Below are 23,518 nucleotides of genomic sequence, written 5' to 3' on the forward strand. Positions count from 1 at the left end.
TGATAGTACGCCGTACGATAGCGGAGCAATTAATTTGAATCCTGGCCTTAACGATATTCCGCAAAGAGAGAATGAAAATCAGCTGGTGTTGCTCGTCGAAGATACAAACTGTACTAGGATTAAAAAGGTAAGAAAGATGACGGATGAACAAAGAATGCGTGACGCGCCAATTTCTTATGACGAGTTTCTCGGAGCAGACCCTGCGGCGGACATCGGTGAAGCGACAACAGTGAGTAAAGAATTAACCGCATCTGGTAATTTCGTTGATAAATATAACCAAACTGCTCAAGTAAAGCCGCTTATTGATTCCCTTCAGGAAAATATAGTAAACTCAACATTCGAATCTGTAAATGTTGACAAAAACAACATCGGTAAATTACGAATAAATAATTTGACTTTGAAAAACACTGAAAATATTGATAATAAATTTAATCTTAAATATGCCGCCACTGGCCCTTTTTAATTGTATGCGAATCGAATCTGATACATATAAAGATGTATTTGCAAAAACTACGTCGGCTCAAGACGATATTAGGTGTATAAACGTTTCAAACGCAACGAATAATATTATCGGGAATAAATCGATACAAAACTCGCACGGGAGTTCTAAAAATAAAGTAGTGAGCACGAAAACGTTCAGCGAAACCATGACCTACCGCAGATTGCCTAGGTCAGGATCAGCTAGCAAACTCGCGTCGCCGCAAACGTCAGACGATGCTCGCGAGAAACTAAATGAACGAATGTCTTCATCCAATCGAGGGGGAATAAATATTCTAGCTGTAATAAATAAGATAAATAATAAGAAACGTAAAATAAGTAATAATAAAAATGTTAGTTATAAGGAAAGTCTTGATAAGAAATTTAATTATAATGAAATTGGCAGTACCGGGTCAACTTACATTATGGCGTGCGAAAACGTACTACCAAAGAAGATCGCTATTGCCAATAGTTTTAGTGACGCCTTAGTGAATAATAATAATGTTGTAGCTGATAAATTAGATGTTTTAAATAAATGTTTACTGGATAAAAGTGTGAAATATTATTACGAAAATTTAGTGTTAAATAAAAAAGTGAACGGTAATAGTGTTCAATCACATACTGATAATAGTAATAAGAGTGTGGATAATGACAATAGTGATAAAATATATTTAAATACACTGCGTAGAAATAGTTTTAGTAGTGTAAATAATTTAAAATACGGGGTACAAGACGACGTAGCCTCTGCTGGGGTATGTGTGTCTGGGTATGGGGTCAGCTCATATAACGGAGGTGCGCCCCTTCTCAAACTGCCTTTGAGCATCCACGGAGTAACCGGACGTTACGAGGCCGTCGTCGATACTGGAGCCACGAGAACTCTCGTACGGAAGGCATTGGTATGCCCGCCATACAAAGTTAAGGGCGCTCCTCAAATGCTCGTTACCGCGAGTGGCGAAGCTTTGAGCACAAGCAGGGACGTTTTACTCAGCGGATATTTACGTGACAGCCCCGTGGAATTCGATGCTCTCGCCTTGAACAATTTGCAGGTAGATCTTCTCATCGGCATGGATTGGCTGGACAAACAAGAAGCGGTCATTGACATGAAGCGTCGCTGTGTACACTTTGGAAACCACATACGACAAACTGTTCACTGTCAAACGACGAGACCGCCATTGCCTAGCGAACAAATTACCTTGGCAGAACTGTCACCTGACATTCCTGAAAGGGCGCGCGTTGCTTTAACTAAAGTTACGACGGACTTTAGTGACCGGTTTGCCGAACACGGACCACCGAGTAGAACCACGGAATTTCGGATTCATTTAAAGGATACTACACCCTTCAGGTTGGGACCTTTTAGACAATCCGAAAATAAGCGAAGACAAATTCAAGAAAGCGTGCAGCAGATGCTTGCGGACGGTGTAATAGAGCCTAGCAACTCTCCGTACTGCTCTCCTGTACACTTAGTACCCAAACGCGATGGTACCACCCGGTTTTGTGTGGATTACCGAAAACTTAACGCCCTCACTAAAGAGGAGGCTACTACCCTGCCTCTTATTTTAGAGACACTCAAGGACCTAGGCACTGCCACCATTTTTAGCAGCCTAGATTTGCGTAGCGGTTACTGGCAAGTAAAACTTGATAAAAATACTCGACCACTGACGGCTTTCGCTACGGCTGATGGTAGCTGCTATCACTTCAACGTTTTACCATTTGGTTTGCAAGGCGCCTGCGGCGCATTTCAGAGACTCATGAGCCAAGAGGTGCTGGTCGGACTCATAAACAATATATGCTTAGTCTATTTGGACGACATTATTGTATATAGTCGGTCGTGGGAGGACCACGTGAACCATTTACGAATGGTATTTGAAAGACTACAATACCATGAACTGAGAGTGGCACCAAATAAGTGTCAAATTGGTCTCAGAGAGGTCGACTACCTTGGACACCGCATTACGGCTACTGGAAACGAGCCGCAGTTACACCATCTGCGAGAGGTAGAAGCGGCCGCTCAACCAACGACCAGGAAAGATGTGTGTAGCTTCTTAGGTTTATGCAATTGGTTACGGGAGTATATACCTAGGTTTGCAGAAATAGCAATACCTCTGACGAAATTACTTCGAACCACTGTAAAATTTCACTGGACCAATGAAGCTACAAATGCTTTCAGACAAATAAAAGAAGCTATGAAACAACCTTTAAAGCTGGCCAGACCGGATTTCGAAAGGCCCTTCTGCTTACAAACCGATGCTTCAGGACATGGAATTGCGGCCGTGCTGTTTCAACGTAAACAAGACGGTGGACGCGATGTCATAGCCTATGCAAGTAGACGCGTGAATGAAGTTGAGAGTAGGTATCACAGTAATGAACTTGAAACCCTGGCGGCAGTCTTCGGTATTACAAAATACCGAGGTTACCTTGAGGATCGAAAGTTCACGATGATTACCGATAACCGGGCACTCACGTGGCTAAATACAGCGAAAAATCAGAAGGGTAAATTGGCAAGGTGGGCGATGCTCTTGAGCGAGTTTCGTTTTGATACGGAACATTGCCCCGGTATTGAAAACCACCTGGCCGATCACCTTTCAAGGTTCCCTCAAGAGCACGCGACCAACGCTAAGGATGCTGAGGAGATAAACAAGCGGATGGAAGCGCCCACGCGAAAACTTGAGCCCCATACCGCTATGTTACTAACAACGGTCACATTACGACAAAAGATTATGGATAAACAACGAACGGATACTACGATACAAGGATTAATACGGCGCATAAATTCGAATGCTGGACCGAGTAGAGAACCCGCCGGCTTGATTGTGAAAAACGGGTTGCTGGTACGGTTGAGTGGAAGTCAGACACCACAAATAGTAGTGCCGGCCTCATTAAGGAAGGAGGTGATGAAAGTTTTTCACGACGAAAATGGTCACCCAGGATCGTTGGAAACGGACTACGCTATCCGCGATGAGTTCGTGTGGCGCAGGCGTAGACGCGAAGTGGAAGCTTACGTACGGGCCTGTGGCATATGTGCCACCCGGAAGCGTGGTGCGTTGCAGCTTAGGGCAGCGGAAACTTCTCATATGGAAGCTAAGCGGCCATGGGAGATCATGGCATTAGACCTGATGGGACCTTATACTACCACACGTTTAAAAAATAGATTCATTCTGGTAATCACCGACTTGTTTTCACGGTGGGTTGAAGCCTTTCCGTTGCGATCAGCGGTTGTATCAAATATCATCCAGTTAGTTCGCGATCAGATCATCCTGCGTTATGGAAGTCCACGGGCGCTTTTAACGGATAACGGAACGCAATTTAGTCACCCGGCATGGCTCGCAGCCTTGGAAGAATGGGATTGTTTACAATGGACAACTGCCATCTACAATCCCAGACAGAATCCGACTGAACGCCGTAACCAGGAGATTAAGAAAGGGTTGCGTATTCGTTTAGCAGGCTTGGACCAAAGTACGTGGGATGCCCATCTCACAGACGTACTGGGTGATTTACGATGCCGGCGCAATGCAGCCACGGGATTCACCCCTGCTGAAGTACTTTGGGGAGCGAAAATGTGTAGGCCTGGATATTGGTCCAACCCGTTAAGGTCGAGAGAGAGTAATGGAGTTGAGTGGAACCGTGAAGGTATGAATGAGGCTGTCTTTGCAAATCAAGAAAGGTATTTCCAACGTCGAAGACAGGATCGTGTGGCTGAACCACCGGCTTACCAAGTTGGGGAATCGGTATACACGAAGGAATATCCCAAAACAAGACCAGGAGCAAGTGCGGGACTTGAACCTAGATGGACAGGACCTCATAAAATTATCTGGAAAGTTGGCAAAGTGACGTATTACGTAGCTCGGCGTGGCCGACCTTATAAATTTCATGTAGATCAAATCCGTAAACATTACCCTCCCGCTGAGACGGAAGCGGAAGACGATATAGGAGATGACGAGGAAGATAATTTGGAAGCACTAAGGGGGTCTCCTCTCGAAGTGAGCGAATCTGAAGGCAGCGTAACCGGGAAACTTATGATACCAGAGCTTGATGGTGTGGAGAGTGCGCACTCTCCTTTCTCGTCGCAGGTTCATGAGGAGGCTAGGGACGTGACGCCTGAAAGAAGTCGTGGCACAACGGGAGGTACTCTCGAAGTGTTGCCATCCAAGGAGAGGAAGTGGAAGAGAATACTTGCGGCTAAAAACCATCCTACTACCGGTGGGAAAGCCACGCCGTCAACGAGCCTGGCCGTTGTACCGCTAAATGACGCTTTGCCCACAGCGGTAGGAATGAATGCAAGCACAGTATCTACCCATGAGGTGATGCTGCAGAGACCAGCAGACGAGTGGGAAACTTTCCATAGAAAGATATCCGCTGCTCGGGACGAGCCTGGCCCAGTAGTCACGCTACTATCTCGCCCTCGTCGCGAAGGCAGACGACGTCCGGCTAGGTACGTTCCTATAGCGCCAGAAAGAAAATAGAAGTGCTTAACGAAATAATAATTCCGAACGAGGGCCAAACGTCTACAAATGTAGCCTCTCGGAATACAAAAAAACTGGAGAGCCCAAGAGTCGAAGACTGCAGCTCCACGACCCCTCCGCTGACTAGTATAAAAGAACGAGAAGAATAACAAAAACATTACGAAAACAAAATAAACGCACGACATTACAGGAGAAAAATAAAATAATAATAAATTATGACAAATGATAATAAGAAAGGAAAATAAATCAAACTCTGACTTATTCAGGAGCATTGCTTTGAGCAGGAAAATAGTAATTAAAATAAATATTGAAACAATACGTAAAGTTAGTTGTTTTTTTTTTTTTTTGTTAGAATAGTTAGATTGTAGTTGAATTTTTTTTATATAAACTGTTATCATGCCATGTATTTAACGGATGAACAAGGAATTGGATGGGTGGCCGATGAGATCAGGGCGTACCTTTCGACTTTAATCCAGATGGGGCGAATGATACACCCCTGTTACAGGCGGGCTTCTCCCGGTGTAAAATAATCATTTAGTAGCTCAAGTCGAAACGTAACCCTAACCTCTAGAAACGGCTTCATAAAACATCTAATCTGATTCCTTGCTCAACCACGTAAGTATTTTTTTTAATTTAAAAAGTAAAAATGATGATGGATGAAAGAGATAATTTTAAGACTAAATATAAGGATTTAAATATAATAAATTTTGCCGCGCATTGTGCGTGAAATCCTCGCGCGCCGGCGCCAGGGTCAGGCTCGTGATTCGCCGAATCAAAGATCACGCGATAAAATTTGGCCAATCACAAGAGTCCTTTTAGCTGGAATGGCGTGGGTACGCGAAGTTTGAAAAAGAAAAAAGTAATTAGTAAGCGTCCCCTTTCCGATAGGATAGGACCTGCGAAACTTATTGTTAAAACAAAATATGTAAACGTTTAAAGAAAATGTAAAATATAAGAAGACCACGTTACGAGCACGAAAGACCGTGTTTTATTTATACTCCAACCGTTTGAATTTCTTTTTTTGTGAATCCGGGGTTCGATGGACGCCTGAGCTAGCCGCTGGAACCCCGGGGATCTCATTAAGAACCACTGAACTAGACGCTTGTCATAATTTGATTTGCCCATAACTTTTGTAATTTGGCAATTACAATAATTTTTGCAGCACTAACCAACACTAACGTAGTACTAACGATTGGCTATTTTGGATTTAGAATTTTATTCGTTTTTAAAAAGTGGGCATTCCAACTTGAGGTTTTTTATAATTTGATTTGCCCATAACTTTTGTAATTTAATGGCAATAATGATATTTTTTGCAGCACTAACCAATACTAATGTAGCACCAACGATTTGCTATTTTGTATTTTATTTATTTTTCAAAAGTGGGCGGGGCGTGTCATCACGAATAATATGTGTCGGGTGCGTGTCTTGACCTCCGCCGAACCCCTGAGACTGACTCACCGAACCCCTGGGGTTCGATCGAACCAGGTTAAGAACCACTGAACTAGACGCTTGTCATAATTTGATTTGCCCATAACTTTTATAATTTAATGGCAATTACAATAATTTTTGCAGCACTAACTAACAATAACGTAGCACTAACGATTGGCTATTTTGGATTTTGAATTTTATTCGTTTTTAAAAAGTGGGCATTCCAACTCGACGTTTTTTATAATTTGATTTGCCCATAACTTTTGTAATTTAATGGCAATAACGATAATTTTTGCACCACTAACCAATACTAATGTAGCACTAACGATTAGCTATTTTGGATTTTATTTGTTTTTACAAAGTGGGCAGTCCAACTTGACGTCAAGTTGGACTGCCCACATTGAGTTGCCTATAACTTTTTTAATATAACAGCACTAAACAGCACTAACGACTGGCTATTTCAAAATTTTGAATTTCAAAAGTGGGCAGTCCAACTTGGCGTACCCCGTACATCTTTGCGTGAACAAACAATAATGCTCCCTATTTCTTGGATACAGATCAAAACTATCAAGGATGACAAGAGTTCTCATTCATTTTATTTAAAATAAATGAATGCGGCCTTCCAGCAGAAAAAGGTTCGTTACCCTTGGTTTAGACAAATAAAACCATGGCAATACCAAAATTTTATGAATTTGATTTAAATGAAACTTCATTTTTATATTTGTAATTTGTTTTTATTATTGGCGAAAGTTTATTGATATACATACATAAAAATGTATAGTATATTTTCATATATAAATAAAAATACAATATATTTACATTCACATTTACAGGGAAATTAATTAATAGTATAATGCAAGTTGAGTAATTTTTTTCAAATAAACAATAATAATTAATAATTCATCAATTATTTACCAATCCAGACAATCAACAAAACATTTATACCATCAAACCAAAATAAAAAATATTAAACAAAATAACACTTAGGCCTAATATTGCAAATTTCAAATGAATTTACAAAAAACAATTTACGAATACATAATAAGCTACATATCCCATTTTCATTTGCAAAATCATAAGTGAAAGGATGTATGTAAGAGACGACGTAATAATTTCACTTGCACGAGAGGGGGATAAAGCAGATTTTCTCAAATCTCGATAGCACCAAAAGATTAACCGTTTTTGCAGTCGGCTAAAATCAGTCTATTGTAAAAATATATTTTAAAAAAACTTGTGAGGTTACTTATATTTATATAAAATTAATTCATCACAGGGATAAAGAGGATTAAGTTTATTATTTCAAAAATCTTACATTAAACCCCTTTAACATACAAGCAAAAAAAATCATCCATTTAACGGTTTATGTCTGATGATAAATGTGCCAACATCAAGTATAATTAACTGCCATTGATGTGATGATGTTAATATTATAATTTTCTCCTTGTCTAGTAGATATATCAAAAACATAAAAATCCTACAAATTCATTGATGACCAATTAAGATATACTTAGTAAATAAAAATTCTAAATTCATAAGGATGAAAAATGAGCACGAAAAAGACTTTTATTTAATACTTATTATTATACAATTAAAAAAAAACTTACTAGTCAATTATGACAAGTAACTTTACTTGACTGTTTGCATTAATCACTTTTCGTAGACAATAATAATCATCATAGTCCGTTTCCAAAAACAATATTTGATAATGAGAATGGAATTTATAATAATTAATTAATTAAAAAGGGATAGAATTTTTTTTTCCAATTATTAGTGAATATAATTTTGTTTGTTCCATTGCGTATGATTTAATAAAAAAATTGCAGATATATTAACGGAACCCGAATTACACAACCAATCTATGGAGCATTTGTACCTGTAAAAAAACAACTGACACTTAAATCGGTTTCAATGTTGTTACAATTCCACGGTTTGAATGGGGAAAAGATATTTTCAATTGTTGGCAACAAGGTAAAATGGATAAGTACGGACGTAAACCTTAACTTATCGTAATAATTAATAATGACCTAAGAAAACATACAAACATTACATTATATTAATACATTATTTATACTGGAGTTTTGGTAATTTATGCATGTGTATGTGTTTGATACGAATCGATTCGTCCATCAAACAAATAATAATATAATAGTTATTACGTTACGAAACACTAATAAATATACAATATCATATTCTCAATAGTTTGTCAGACTAGTATTAGATGCAGCCTTAATAAATTTTATAAACATCAAATTTAAAATAATTAATTAATATTTATTATACTTAAAACCAATACGCCGCCGGATTGGCCCGGCCTCACAAGAGACAATCAAATCTATACAAATAATAATAATATCGTAATAATAAAAAAAACAATCAATTAAATATCTTATGTATGTACAAATTAACATTTTTAAGTAATTATTTCTTGTGAAACCCACAAATGACAACCTATATTTTAATGAGATTAGGTAAAGACGCAGGCCATGTTCGTGCAGAATCTTGCTTATTCTGAATTTAAGATGGAAGTGAACTGTGTACAGATTATATTAACAGAAAACCTCATTTGCAGTTGATCTGAGCAACTAATTCAGTGGCTATATGCCAAAAAATATTTGCTTTCGTCATATGATGAATCAGACCGTTGGGTTACCATTAACAAAAGGTCTTCTGATATTTTGAAGATATCTTGAGAGCAATAAATGAAGATGGAGAATTATAGTATCTATATACTATAATTCTCCATCTTTATTTATCGCTTCAAGTATTGCTCTCAAGATATCTTAGCCATCAAAATGGGCTGGTCATGTTCAACGTTGAATAAAGTTTTTGATGCAAAGCCGTCCGGGCCTAAGTGTGTTGGGAGACCCAAATTGCAGTCGTTGGATGGCGTCGCTTTGGATGCGTATGCGATCGGAGGAGGATAAACCGGAGCGGGGACGACTCGAGAAGGTCATGGCCCACTCCGGGCTGTTACACTACACGTGATGTGAAATAGCAGGTTGTGTTTAAACCAAATTGTTTAGAAGACATGGTACTAATTTTTAAATGACATTTAAATGAAAGTAATAGAGTAATAATTATAATTCATAAAAGGCTGAAACAGCTGGTTAGAATAATATCATTTATGTAAGTTCAATACCGCGTATGTGCGAATATGTTCAATATACGTATTTTTGGCGCTCTCAGTTAAACGGCACAAGTCGCATTGATTGGTGCATTCAAATTTTGAAATTGACCAATAGACTACTTGCACTCGGTTAAAATCAATACCACATATGAATTATCCATACTAAAAAAGCAAGCAAGACCGCGTATTTCCCTGATCCAATGCAGCGGACGAACGGATTAAACTTACATAGACGATATGTTGTTTGCTACGGATAAATACTAATGTAAGTATATAAAATAAAATTTGATTGTTGCAGTTTTGAGTTGAAAAATAGTCTTGAATCATTTGGCGATATAGTTACATTACGTAGTTTAAAAATTGTGCTTAATAATTAAGCCGAAAATGGTTAATATAAATAGTAGTTTGATACTTAGACACCGTTTAATATTTCTAAATCATAATTCGCGCCGGCAGATTTCGATACTGTCGTTAAATACATTATTTGCGTAATCGACAAAATTGTTTCTTCTTCCTTTAAAACGCACCGTACAGATATATATTACACGATATATTTTTATCTAAAGTAATCACATTTTTGCTAATTCATTATTATAAAACCGAAACTTAATTTATGACATTTCAATTATTGACCATCATCACAAAGCGAAACAATAAAAATATTACAGCGTTTGGCGATAATAAATTTTTAATACGAAATAGAATATATTTTCTACATAAAAACAAATCGCTAAAACAGCTAAGGATATATTGTATATTTTATATATTTTTTTTAGTCTTACAATTTTAAAAATCATAACAATTTGAGGGTCAAAAAAATCGCCTTTTTACACTAACCAACCAAATACTACTGACTTTAACAAAAAAAATGATAAATTTTTATTATTAAACTTTAATTCTTACCAGAGACAATATAGGATTGTATATCGTGGTTACATAATATATAATTTTTTTATATTTAGTTTATGTCTTTGCGCTTTCCAAAAATATGCTAATTTTATAAGAATGAGTTTCAATTGTCATACATAGTATATCCATAGCCTCTATTGACACGATAGTGAAAAATATTTGAACACAATACTGTGATTATTGGAAGTAAAGGTTTAGAAACAACAATAATAATAAAATTAAACAGTTCCCAATATTGGCAACATATCCTTGCTATTTTGCATATATACCTACATAACAAGATTTATGTAAAGTTTTGCTCATTCTATATTAAAGAATTATGTATCTATGATTATATGTTTATTTCAGATCTTGTAAAATATTTTTCATTCGGCAATGATTTTTTAAATCAGCATTCACATGAAACAACCAACCAACCCCTGAAGAGTAAATCAAGATCTCTTGTTAAATACAATAATTGCTTCAAATCGGGTTACTTACTGCCAAAAGTTGGTAGGTCTAGAAATCATGTTATGGAGTAATTGCAAGTTGAAAGTTTGACATTCCCTCTAAAATCAGGCATATTCATGTGCATGTTCCATAGTATGTATTTTTTTTCTGGCATACATATTTGTATATAGACACAATCCGTTGGTTAATTCTAAACACCTAAGTTACCAACTTTTGGCAGCTACGCCACATTATTAATAATATTATCATAATGGGTTAGGTTGAATTTTGGCTATTAAATCAAGGAACATTAAGGGGGGACATGCTCGTCGAAGGTCAAAATTGAGTTTTTATTGTATTTTCAAACCATGATCCTGGACACTCCTTAAACGTTATAGATAATCTATTTATATAATTTTGAAGCCTTATTATCCTTTATATTTATTTTAAACATTTGATGACTGCATTAAGTATTTTTGTTACATAAAATAGTATTCTTTTAAACCTCTCGCTCTAATGTTTTAGAATATAGTCATATTTCGGTACATAACTGTGCAGTGGTATTAAAATTTTGTACGTTTATTAATTTTTAAACGCATTTATGAAACCATTAGTATAATTTATTACGAGATAATTTTTGTAAAATATTCACGATAAAAAATTATACTGATAATTCTCTGTGATCCCAAATTTGACAAGAATTAGGCATTTTATTATTCAAAAAATCGGCAAGATTAACACATTTGAAGATGATTCTAAAGATATTTATTATAAGCTATGTCTTTGACCATTCAAGTGTGATAAACATCTTATGAATAATGATTCCTTTATAATAATTATTGACCTAAGAATAAGGTAGTGTTTTTTTGAAATACGCCATTTCTTTTGTCATTCCCTAGTAGTTAAGCTACAACATACGGCCGTAGCCATAAATTGACAAACTATAATTAAAGTAAGGAGTAAAATTATGTTAACGAGCGTGTTTGAACATGTACCTAACCAAATTTTTTTTTATTTTTTTTTAAACGGTACATGTTCAAACACGCGTGTTAATATAATTTTACTCCCTACTTCAATTATAGTTTGTCAATTTATGGCTACGGCCGTATGTTGTAGCTTAACCACTGGGGAATGACAAAAGAAATGACGTATTTCAAAAAAACACTACCTTATTCTTAGGTCAATAATTATTACAAAGCAATCATTATTCATAAGATGTGTATCACACTTAAATGGTCAAAGACATATCTTATAATAAATATCTTTAGAATCATCTTCAAATGTGTTAATCTTGCCGATTTTTTGAATAATAAAATGCCTAATTCTTGTCAAATTTGGGATCACAGAGATTATCAATATAATTTTTTATCGTGAATATTTTACAAAAATTATCTCGTAATAAATTATACTAATGGTTTCATAAATGCGTTTAAAAATTAATAAACGTAAAAAATCTTAACACCACTGCACAGTTATGTACCGAAATATGACTATATTCTATAACATTAGAGCGAGAGGTTTAAAGAATACTATTTTATGTAACAAAAATACTTTATGCAGTCATTAAATGTTTAAAATAACTATAAAGGATAATAAGGCTTCAAAATTATATAAATAGATTATCTACAACGTTTAAGGAGTGTCCAGGATCATGGTTTGAAAATACAATAAAAACTCAATTTTGACCTACGACGAGCACGTGGGCCGTTAAAGAATACTACACTGGCATTTATTCAAAGGAATTGTCATTCATAGCTCTTTTTTTTACAGATCTATTCCACACGGATTTCAAAAATGCTTTGAATTTACGCAACAATCAAATTTTTTAACGGTGAAGAAACCAGTGATATAGAATACAAAATCAAAAAATCAACGTTCACCCATATCTATGAATTTTGCAAACGTAGAATAGGTTTGTATTAGATTAGATTGTAATAGATTCGTTCCGTTTAAATAGTATTAAATATTCTTATAAACACAATAATATGTATCAGCTATGGAGATGTCTAGTAAATAAATAGAAAAAATCATTTTATGAATAGACACAGTAAGTTGTAGAATACATAATTATTCTTAAAAAAGCTTTATCAAATATGGGCCACTTAAAATGCAAATTTGCCGCATCACAACCAAATCATCGCCTTACACCAGAATAATTTGAACAATAATATAATACGGTTACATCTCTCATGGGGCATGCAATATAATTGTCTAATCACAATAATAATTATAACTAAAACAGTGTCCGTAAGCATCACAGGAGTTGTGAGGCGATCGCCGGCCATTACTGGAGAGGCGTGTTGGCTTTGAGGTGCGCCAGTTTGGACTTGAGCTGGCTGAAGGTCGGGCGGGTATCGGGGTTGAGGTCCCACGCCTGCCGCATCAGCTCGTATACCTCCGGGGGACAGCTCTCGGGGGCCTCCATCTTGTAGCCCTTCTCGACGTGTTTCACCACATCCGCCAGGGGCTGTTTTCAACAAAACAGATGTTATGATTTGCTGGTTTGTCAGTGTTCATTATTTGTTAAAATATTTTTGAGAATATAAACTTACAATTCTAGGATATGGCACTCTTCCAAATGAATATATTTCCCATAGCAATATGCCAAAACTCCACATGTCTGATTTGTTAGAGAATTTCTGGAAAAACAAGGAAACAATTAAAATATTATGTTAATATTAACAGTTAATGTAACATACTAGGCAACAATAATGCTAAAATTTCAAGTAAATGTAGCCATTAACCTCCTTATTGACCAAAACGTCCCCAGTGGTCCAAGCGGCACGGGGTTTTTTATGAGGCAATCCAGGTCTTTATTTAGATATTTTTCTTGCCTGGATTGGCTTGTAATTAGCCTTTATTATTAACAAATGATCAAATTAAAGCTAAAAAATAATAATCAAACCTCATATAAAAATAATTAGTAAAATAAATTTGCCAACAAAATAAAAATTTCTGCCGTAATATTGGTACCCAAAATCTTATTTAGTTTATATTTTACATTTATTTTTATTATTTAACAAAAAATATTTAGATAATTAGAGTGCAGTGCGTTTGAATTTCATTCTTTTCACATAGACAGGTATTACGTTACATATATTATGCACTTTTTCATGCAGTATTTAATTTTTTGAAATCTTTTACACCTAAGCATTGCTAGCACACTTAAGGATTTAGGTGCAATTGTATTCCGTTGAATATTATGACATTAACTATTTATTTATGTACATAATTATATGAGCGGAATTAAAATATAATAAAACTACACATTTTAATTATTGGAAGAAAACCATTCTATACATTGTGCTTGAGGGCTTCGGGCGCAGTCCACTTGATGGGCAGTTTAGCGGCAGCATCGGGGCCACCTTCTTCCCGAGCGAGACCGAAATCGGCCACCTTGGCGCGGCGGGTATCCGAAACCAGAACATTTCTCGCTGCCAGGTCTCGGTGGACAACACGTCTTGCTTCCAAGTATTCCATTCCTGAACACGTATCGCTGCAAATAAAACAAAAACCATTGTACTCAACAAGATTGTGAAGGATTCTAAATGTAAAAAGTATATTTTGTACAACACCGACTCGAATTATTATAAATTATACTGTCTTCAAATTAATTTTTGAGTCAATAGTTGTTTTATCAAGATGAAGGGTCGGCAACATTATTTGAGTTACTGAGAATTAAAATTGAGAAGGATTTCAAAAAAATGCTAGCTTATGACAGCACGCTTAATTATTTCAAAAAAAAATGATGTCATTATATTATAGCGTGGTGTAAAATGACACAGGAAAAAACTGTCACCACATTATTCGAAGAAGCTGGAGAAAGATAAGTAATAAATCAGTAAAGTATCAGAGTAAAAAACAAAAAGTTTTCAACTCACAATGCAAACATGATCTGGTCTCTCTTGGTGACATGTAATCGCCCTCTACTCCGCAAGTAGTCAACGAGACTTCCTTTGCTCATGTACTCCGTCACCAAGCATATGTGCTGTTTGTTGAATACCAGCCCCAACAGTTTTACTAAGTTTTCATGCTTCAGAGACCTGAAAATATGAACATAATGGTAAAACATGAAAACAATCAAACATCTATATAAATACCAACTGATCTTCACTGTATATTAAATACCTCCTATGTGGTTTGAGTCATAATCTGAGATAATCGAAAAAAACTGTTTTAAGAAATAGCTGTAAATGATAATATAATATTTAACATTTTTTATCCTAACCATATATTAAAATTTGATAATCATATTATATTTATAATATATTAATTATTATTCAATAGAAAAATCATAGATTTTTCCATGTTTTCATCACACAAGATTCTATATGTACCGTGTTGAATACATTGAATCATATGTGAACATGCCGTGTTCACATAAAATTATTTTAATACTGACCTATGGCGGCAGACTCTCACAGGATTAATTACTGTGCATGATTTTGGATGCAGTATTAATTTAATATCAATTTAATTTGATGATTTTATTGTTTTATTTGGTCATTCCACAAGTGATATGAGTCATGTTACACTCCCAAATGGTCCCCATTTGGGGATGTCTCTGTGAATCTGGAGAAGCCCAAATCGGTATCAAGCCTACAAATAGTAAGGGTTGATTACGAAAATAAATAATAATAAAGTCGGCAATGCTGTAAATTGCAGCCGTTTAAAAATATCTGCAATATCGCGATTGTCGCCGTTTTCGACAGCGCTTTCTGTTGAAAGTGAAACATAAAATGGCGGACAATACGCGGCAGACGGCCAGACAGTAAACATTGTTAACTCGCGCTACGCATAAAATAAATTATAAAAATGTAACCATTAGTATATATTAACGTAAATAAATCTTGTCGTTTCCACCACAATTCCGGTGTGTTATTTGTCCACCTCCAAGTCCCGAATCCAGACGAAAAACCATACAAAGAAACAAAGTGACAACATCTTTCCACTTTCATAAATAGAGGGAGATGAGTCACTTAATCACTAAACCCGCTCTGGAAGTTTTTTTGAGTTTCGAGTAAATCACGAGAACTGTTATGTGCATTTACGATGATATTGATGCTAGTAATGGTGATGTTTGTATAGCGATCTAAACGTATGCTAAAAATCATGGTTTGAATCGCGACATCTGATTGGTCAGCTATGTAGAGCAGATTTAGTAACCTGTTATTTATCCTAAAGCAGATTTGGCAACTCAAATCAATATTCATTTTGATTTTTTGACGAAACAGGGCAGAATTTAAAACTTGCACCTCGATAGGCTGGTAGAACTATCGATATAGCACATACTTACATTCAAAACTAATTTTATTAACAAATCACCCAGAGTGGATTTGGCGTCTAAGCGATTCATATAATACATAGGGTGGAGAAAATGTGAATGATGTAAATGTTAAACTCACGTCATTAAACTGGCTTCCGCTAAGAATTTACTGGCCGCTTCGGAATCCTTCAGCATTTTGACGGCCACTCGCTGCCCGTTCAAGATTCCAAGCATCACATCTCCGAATTCTCCCTTTCCGATGTTCTCTCGAATCTCTAGGTCTCGTTCAGATATCATCCAGCCTGGAGAAATAAATATTTAAAAAAAATTATATTCATAACTAATAAACAGAAACTCAAAATCATGTGTCACAGATTCGAATCATGTCTAGAAAAAAATCGTATTGTAGTTTGTCAATGTGTGTTTGATTCAGACCAAAGACCCAACGGGTTGAATGAATGCTTAACAACTATTTCTTACCAAAAAAATAATCTCTGCGGAAATCCATATGCTCCATTTAGGATGTAGGAAGTGTTTTCATTATCATAGATATACTAAAATAATTTGTTCGCTGTTAGAATTTGGAACTAAGATTATCACAGGACAAAAAAATTCGAGACATTATGCCAAAGTACAGTAGAACCTCGTTAATAAGAACACTGATAATTCGAAATTCGCCGTAATTCAAAATTTTTGAAAAAAAAAGTCCCTTAAACATTATTTTCATATAAAACCATACCTTTAATTCGAATTTCGTAATGATTTCAGAGTCCAGGCATACAAAAATATTCAATAAATCGTTATAAAGTATACTATTTCATGAGCCAGTCATTGAAAATTGGGACAGATTTTTCTTAAAACATCATAAATTACTTATTTTAAGAAGGTAATATAAATAATCCTGACATTTTATGACCCATTTACACACACGGAAACGGAAATTGCATAGGCACACTATGATCGTAAACGAAATTAATGCAAATCAAAAAAAAATTGTCTTTTTCAAAATTTTTATATTTTTTCCCCCATACATTTCATATTTCACATTATTTTTCGATTTTCGGTCCCGTGGAATTCGTATTAATGAGGTTTTACTGTAGCACCCTCACTCAGTAGACAACTTATACTGGTATAATATTATTATCCTTAATACGTATCAGTTTCACTGTATTATATTATATGTACATATAAAGATTCCATCCCTTTTTGTCAACATTTTGGTGCTTTAGTGTGAATAACAGTTTGAATGAGAATAATGTAAATACATACCTGCATCGACAAATGCCTGCGGCGCCAAACAGGGTGCCATATTGTGGTCAGCGGGATTGGCGGCCTGTGGTTGATTCATCTGGCCGGGAGGTCCTCCCTGTAGATGGTTCTGTTGGCTCTGAGTTTGCTGCGGCTGCAACTTCTGTTGCTGGGCAGAGTGCATGGGCGGTTGCGCCTGCACTTGCTGGTTGGCATTCTGTTGACTTACGCTCACAGATTGTGGATTGGTGATTTGCTGATTGGCTTGCTGTTGCTGTATCTGCGTTGACGGTACTGCGGCAGTAGGTGGAGCCATCTGGCTGGACGTCATCAGAGGGGGTTGCTGCTTGGGAAGACATTTTACCAGCTGTGTGCAGAGACCGTCCGCGTCTTGCAAGTAGTGCTGTAAGCAACATGTAAACAGATTATTATGCATCTAAAAGAGACTATTCTAATCATTATAATCTATTAACAATTGTCTATTCTAAGGATGTCGAACCCATGACACGCAGGCAAATTGATATTTTAAAAAAGTAAAAATGAAGATGTTATTAACTCAAAGTGACTTAAAAATTAGCAAACCACTATTTTGAAGAAGAGAGCAATTGACAAGGGTCCAGAAAAATCAAGTTCTGTATTTAATTAGGTACCTACTGAATACAATCTTTCAACAATGTTAATATTGCATGTTTTGTGGTTAGTAAAGAGATTTCTAAGAGAGGAAATCAAGAGTAAATTGAGAAGTCGATTTATTGATGAGAACCTGGAATCGTGCTTAAAATTAAAAACAACAACATATACACCTGACTTACCCAAACTTTCCAAAGGGATGCAAGGCCATTATTAACATTGAGTGTTTGTCAGTCATTGTCATGATTCAATTTTATGGATACCTACCTTACAATTTAATTTTTATCAATAAATAAGATCATTATTACGTATGATACCTATTCAGTTCTATTCAGTGTACCTATAGTTTAATTAAAACTTAAAACTTCAACTAAAGTTTATTATAATAAGTATAAGTATATATTATATATAATATAATTATAAGTTAATAAACAGTGTACCTATATAATATATAATTTAAGTTTAAGAAATTTGGATCTCAAAAGAAATCTTAATCGTTGTACTGTTGATATTTGGCTCTATTGACTCTCTATTGCCGACCACCGGGCTAGGCTATTAGTACAGGAAACTAAGCAGATGGCATGTGCATTATTTCAATGTTTGTCACTAAAAAAGATCACCTATTGGATGTAGGTAAACAATTATTGTAACAAACTGAAATAATACCTGAAGTAAAATGGTAATTACAATCTTATTCAGCTTATCTCGAAAATTTCAGAATACACTGAAAATGTTAAGTTTATTTAAATTATTTTTATATTTAATGTATTAGATATCGACTTTTTGCCACTTGTTATATACCATTTATACATGAAGCCAAATTTAGTGGAATATGGGGAGTCAGTTGATAATATGATGGCTCTTACGTCAATCAAGAGTGGTAGCGTTTCAAAGAACTCCTCGTCATCGATGGTGAGGGTGGAGTGAGCGCCGCACTTGATGCGGTAGTGCTCTACTCTGGCCTGGAAACACACACATAATGTCTGGTCTCCGGGGAAGTTGGTGCTCTCGCGCACCAGGAACAGTCCATCCTGCCGCGGTTGCAGCAGCTGCTCCGCTCGCTCTCGGCTGATCTTGCCGTGGTGCCAACTGGAAACAATACAGACAATTAATTATATTATACACAACCAAACCATGTCACCCATAATCCTTTGAATCTGAATGATATTTTAGAATTTCAGCAACCGTCAGTTACTTTACTGATACATGGACCTCGGTAAACAATATGACACTGTGCAATAAAAGACTGAAGACTGTATCCACAGAACAGATGATAAATAGAATACCGATAGGCTATATTCGATACGCCACATGTTGATGCAGGGTTTTGAATGTGAGTGCCCTACGAAAATGAAACACGCATTATGCACGTGCAATAGTGTGTGTAATACACTAATATTAAATGAGCGTAAATGCATAAACCGAGAGCAGTTTTCAGTTTTTGACATATAACGTAATCCTGACACGTGTTTAAATTTATTCTGTATTCTTCCTTACTCGAGGTCGGTTGCCTGCTTCTGCTACCCGTTAGGTATTTCAGTTCCCATTATTTCTGAGTTCCCTGACTGTATCGATATATCTAAAATTGTAATTCATATTTTTCTTTACTCTTGCAGTTTAATATAGTCTGATCGCTAGCCAGCTGGAAATATCAGAGGACAAAGATTGGTTGATTAATTCTAACTTAGATTTTTATGCTAATTAAGAATCCGACGGATGCCACTTTCGCACCTTTGGGCAAACGCCGAAGTGGTGACCAAAAATGGTTTTCGGCTAATATTTCATTGACTGTTATACCCACAGAAATTTTATTCTGAGATGAAATAAAGATCAGTAAATTCTTCATAAAAAAGGTATCCTGCATATTTTTGGCAAGTTTAACGATTTTACCACAATCTAAGAAATTAATGTTATGATCACCATTTTGATTCTTAATATTGTTAGGTAATCGTATAATTCCCATGAAATGGAATGTGAGGAAAAGTGAAAAGGAAAATCTTGTTCTAAATACAAAATTCATGATAATATATTTAGAAAAATTAAAAATACAGTGATTTCAAATCAATTGGTTGCTGATGATTCACTCAATTCATTGGATCCAGTCTTGGAAGTTAGAACACAATGATTGATTGAAAAGGGATGTGGATTAAACAAAACATATCGGATTAGTATTTTGACTTTCGCTTCACTCTAGATGCAAAATTAAAATTGATATAATTAAATAACAAACAGTCAGAAGTATGTCAAAGCCTTTTATAAATCAAACTTTAATATGAAACGATCTTACTGTGATTGAAATTTTTTCGTTTCAGGAGGCAGATACACTTTCATGACATTCACAATCACATTTTGAATCACTCCTAACGACTCCTCATCAGTTGACTTTGTCATTTTAAAATTGATATGCTGACTTATCACACAATCACGTAGTACGTAAAGTCATAGTGACATATTGTTAGACATTATCATTATTGACAGTGTTGCAATATTATGAATTGTAGGTTTCCATAAAACATTTGAGGATGATAAAATTGTTATCGCAACCTGATTCATAGCAAATATTGTTATTTATCACAAAAAATAATGATTATTATCTGTATATAAATGTATTTATATAATGCGTCACCAGAGGCTGATTGTGGAAGTGTATTTACTATGTACCTATGTAATCACTAATCATTTTTTTTTAGCTTGTAAAAAAACATTATTTTATCAATAGGATTTTCTTACAATAGGATACGTCATACACATACTAAAAGAGGTGTATTTTTGTAATCAGGCACATACTATGGACAGAATGATACGAGGGTGGGTCAATAATTCCTTAGAAAAAAGCATTAAAACAGTTTTTATTTTTGTATTTTTTTTTTATTTCTCAACATAATCTCCTTAGAGCTCAATACACTTGGTTAGACGTTTCTCAATTTTTTTTAAACCGTCAGAAAAATAAGTTTTCGGAAGGTCCTCAAAATAAGCATTTGTCCGATCGATGACTTCTTCATTTGAAAAAAAACGTTGTCCACTTAGCCATTTTTTTAAGTTTGGGAAAAGGAAAAAGTCACTGGGGGCTAAATCTGGCGAATACGGTGGGTGGTCGACCAATTCGAACTTCAATTCTTCAATTTTAGCCATTGATCGTAAACATGTGTGAACACGGGCATTGTCCTGATGAAAGAGGATTTTTTTCCTGTTTAAATGAGGCCGTTTTTCTTCAATTTTGTTTTTTAGCTGGTCCAATAAAGATGCATAATAATCCCCTGTTATTGTTTTTCCTTTTTCCAAATAGTCAACGAAAATAATTTCACGTGCATCCCAAAATACAGTAGCCATAACCTTACCAGCTGATTTTACGGTTTTCGCCTTCTTTGGACATGGTTCGCCTTTCGCAATCCACTGCTTTGACTGTTCTTTCGTCTCGGGAGTATAGTGGTGTATCCATGTTTCATCTACAGTCACAAAGCGATGAAAAAATTCATCCGGATTGCGTTGCATGAGCGACAACAGGGCTTTAGAGGCCACCACCCTATTGCGTTTATTGTCGACTGTGAGCAAACGCGGCACCCATCTTGCAGAAATTTTTTTCATGCCCAATTTGTCATGTAAAATAGAAATGACGCTACCTTTTGAGATTCCTGTAACCTCAATTATCTCACTCAACTTTAATCTTCGGTCACTTAACACCATATCGTGGATTTTATTGATCATTTCTGGTGTAGTCACCTCTACAGGACGTCCTGAGCGTGGTTCATCCTTTGTTGATGTACGACCACGTTTAAATTCATTTAACCAGTTATAAATAGTTGCAAGTGAAGGAGCAGATATGCCGTGAACTAAATCCAACTCATTTTTTATTTCCTTTGCTGTTAACCCTTTTATATTAAAATGTTTAATAACAGCTCTAAACTCAATTTTCTCCATTTTTGTAAACAAGCAAATTTTTTTTTTTTAATGTACGAGAAACACACAACAACCCGACCAATCTGATTGAAACTTCGCAGCATACTGAATCGGTAGTGCCGTTGCATGAAAACAAACCGCTTACAGTACTAGTCGCGCCACCTGTCGGCTTTTCTAAGGACTTATTGACCCACCCTCGTAAGAATGTCAAGTAATGTTAATTTAGAATGCCTATACATACTAAACACGAAACATTTAAGTACAAATTATTAAAACCTTTGAACGCCTTTGCCTTTTACAGCCTGTCTTTGAACGAACGATAAATAAACTATAGATCCACCCACTATAAGTTGTCATATAATTTGACACATAATTTAATACTTTATATATTGTGTTGAGCTTAGTTCCAAATTCTATACAAAATCATTTTCTTTTCTTTTCTTTTTCTTTCAAAATTATTTTTCGATTTCTATTCAAAATCTATACAAAATTTATTTTTATTTTATGACTCAGTGTCTAAAGTGAAGTAGTCAACTAAACATTGGTCAGTAAAACAGCTGGATAATTGAACCAGGATTTCAATTCAAAAATTACTGAATACTGGTGAATGTATTTCAGTGTGGTGTCAATATATCGTCGGTGTTTTGTAAAAAGGGCGAATTAACCAAAATGCTATTTTACAGGAGGATTTTTAACTTTTGACATTTATTTGTTTATTACCTGTGGATGATTATAAATATCTAACAAGTTTATAATAAAACTTAGAAAGAATATTGTCATTATAATAGGCATTATTATATAATATTTTAAAAGGCCTAATATGTCACATTCGCTTTTTATTCGTAATTTTAATTAATTTAATTTTAGTCGAATATCGTTTTTTAAGTACTTTCCTGTGGAGAAACAAATTCGCCGTTTTCACACAACAAAGCTAGTGGGGTACATATTGTATTTTCATTAAAATCTCGATTTCGCCAAAATGGTTGATTCGCCCTTTTTACAAAACACCGACGATATTTTCGAGTCAAAATGGTTGGATAATTTGAAAGTTTGCTGATTTTAATGGCTGTTTTTAGAAAAGAAGAGATTTTCTCAAAGTAGAAGAGATGCGACTTAAGGGTAACCACATCAGGGACACGTTTGACAAAGACCGGTTTACGCTAAACTAGCCGAACATGACCATCTGTTCATTTAGAATATGGGCAGGTGTTAATGTAAAGATGTTTTAAAATGAATTAATTGAGTACTCACGGCATATTGGCGGGTCTAAGTTCCGAGGACTTGGCACCTCTGAGGGCCTGCGGTAGACCGTGCTGGATGCTGTTGATGTCAGGAATGGGCATAGCCATGGGGGCAGAGGACTGCTGCAACTGCTGGTGGTGGAGGGCACTCGCCGGGTTCACATTGGAATTGGACGAGTGCAGCTGCTGATGATGAGCTTGCAGCATGGAGATGTTGTGACTTTGCTGCTGCAGTAATCCTAAGGGCACAATTCATATTGAGTCATTAATCATTATTTGAAGCGCCTAGTTTCAAAAGCCCCTAAAACGACTTTAGGTAGTTCTGAGAAAAATCGTTTTAGGTAGTTTTGAGAAAAATGAGAAAAAATCATTTCTATTAAATTTGTGAACTTTATGTATTTATTTT

The 23,518-nt window shown here is 35.6% G+C and overlaps 1 protein-coding gene across 12 annotated transcripts in view; it reads right to left on the reverse strand.

The window, feature by feature from the left end:
- Positions 1 to 7,079: 7,079 nt before the first annotated feature.
- Csk (C-terminal Src kinase) overlaps positions 7,080 to 23,518 on the reverse strand; it is a 146,517-nt gene continuing 130,078 nt past the window's right edge. For all 12 annotated transcript variants that reach the window (XM_085946018.1, XM_085946022.1, XM_085946025.1 and 9 more), the window contains 8 exons: positions 23,123 to 23,351; positions 18,841 to 19,063; positions 17,366 to 17,747; positions 16,236 to 16,398; positions 14,712 to 14,873; positions 14,131 to 14,326; positions 13,383 to 13,469; positions 7,080 to 13,297 (listed from right to left, as the gene is read on the reverse strand). In XM_085946018.1, coding sequence (XP_085802144.1) covers positions 13,115 to 13,297; positions 13,383 to 13,469; positions 14,131 to 14,326; positions 14,712 to 14,873; positions 16,236 to 16,398; positions 17,366 to 17,747; positions 18,841 to 19,063; positions 23,123 to 23,351 — 1,625 coding nt within the window. In that variant the 3' untranslated portion in view covers positions 7,080 to 13,114. The remainder of the gene's footprint in view (positions 13,298 to 13,382; positions 13,470 to 14,130; positions 14,327 to 14,711; positions 14,874 to 16,235; positions 16,399 to 17,365; positions 17,748 to 18,840; positions 19,064 to 23,122; positions 23,352 to 23,518) is intronic.

The sequence above is a fragment of the Rhyacophila brunnea genome, unplaced genomic scaffold, assembly GCF_057557595.1.
Source record: "Rhyacophila brunnea isolate RB1 unplaced genomic scaffold, BYU_Rbru_1.0 scaffold_19, whole genome shotgun sequence".
Taxonomy (NCBI): Eukaryota; Metazoa; Arthropoda; class Insecta; order Trichoptera; family Rhyacophilidae; genus Rhyacophila; species Rhyacophila brunnea.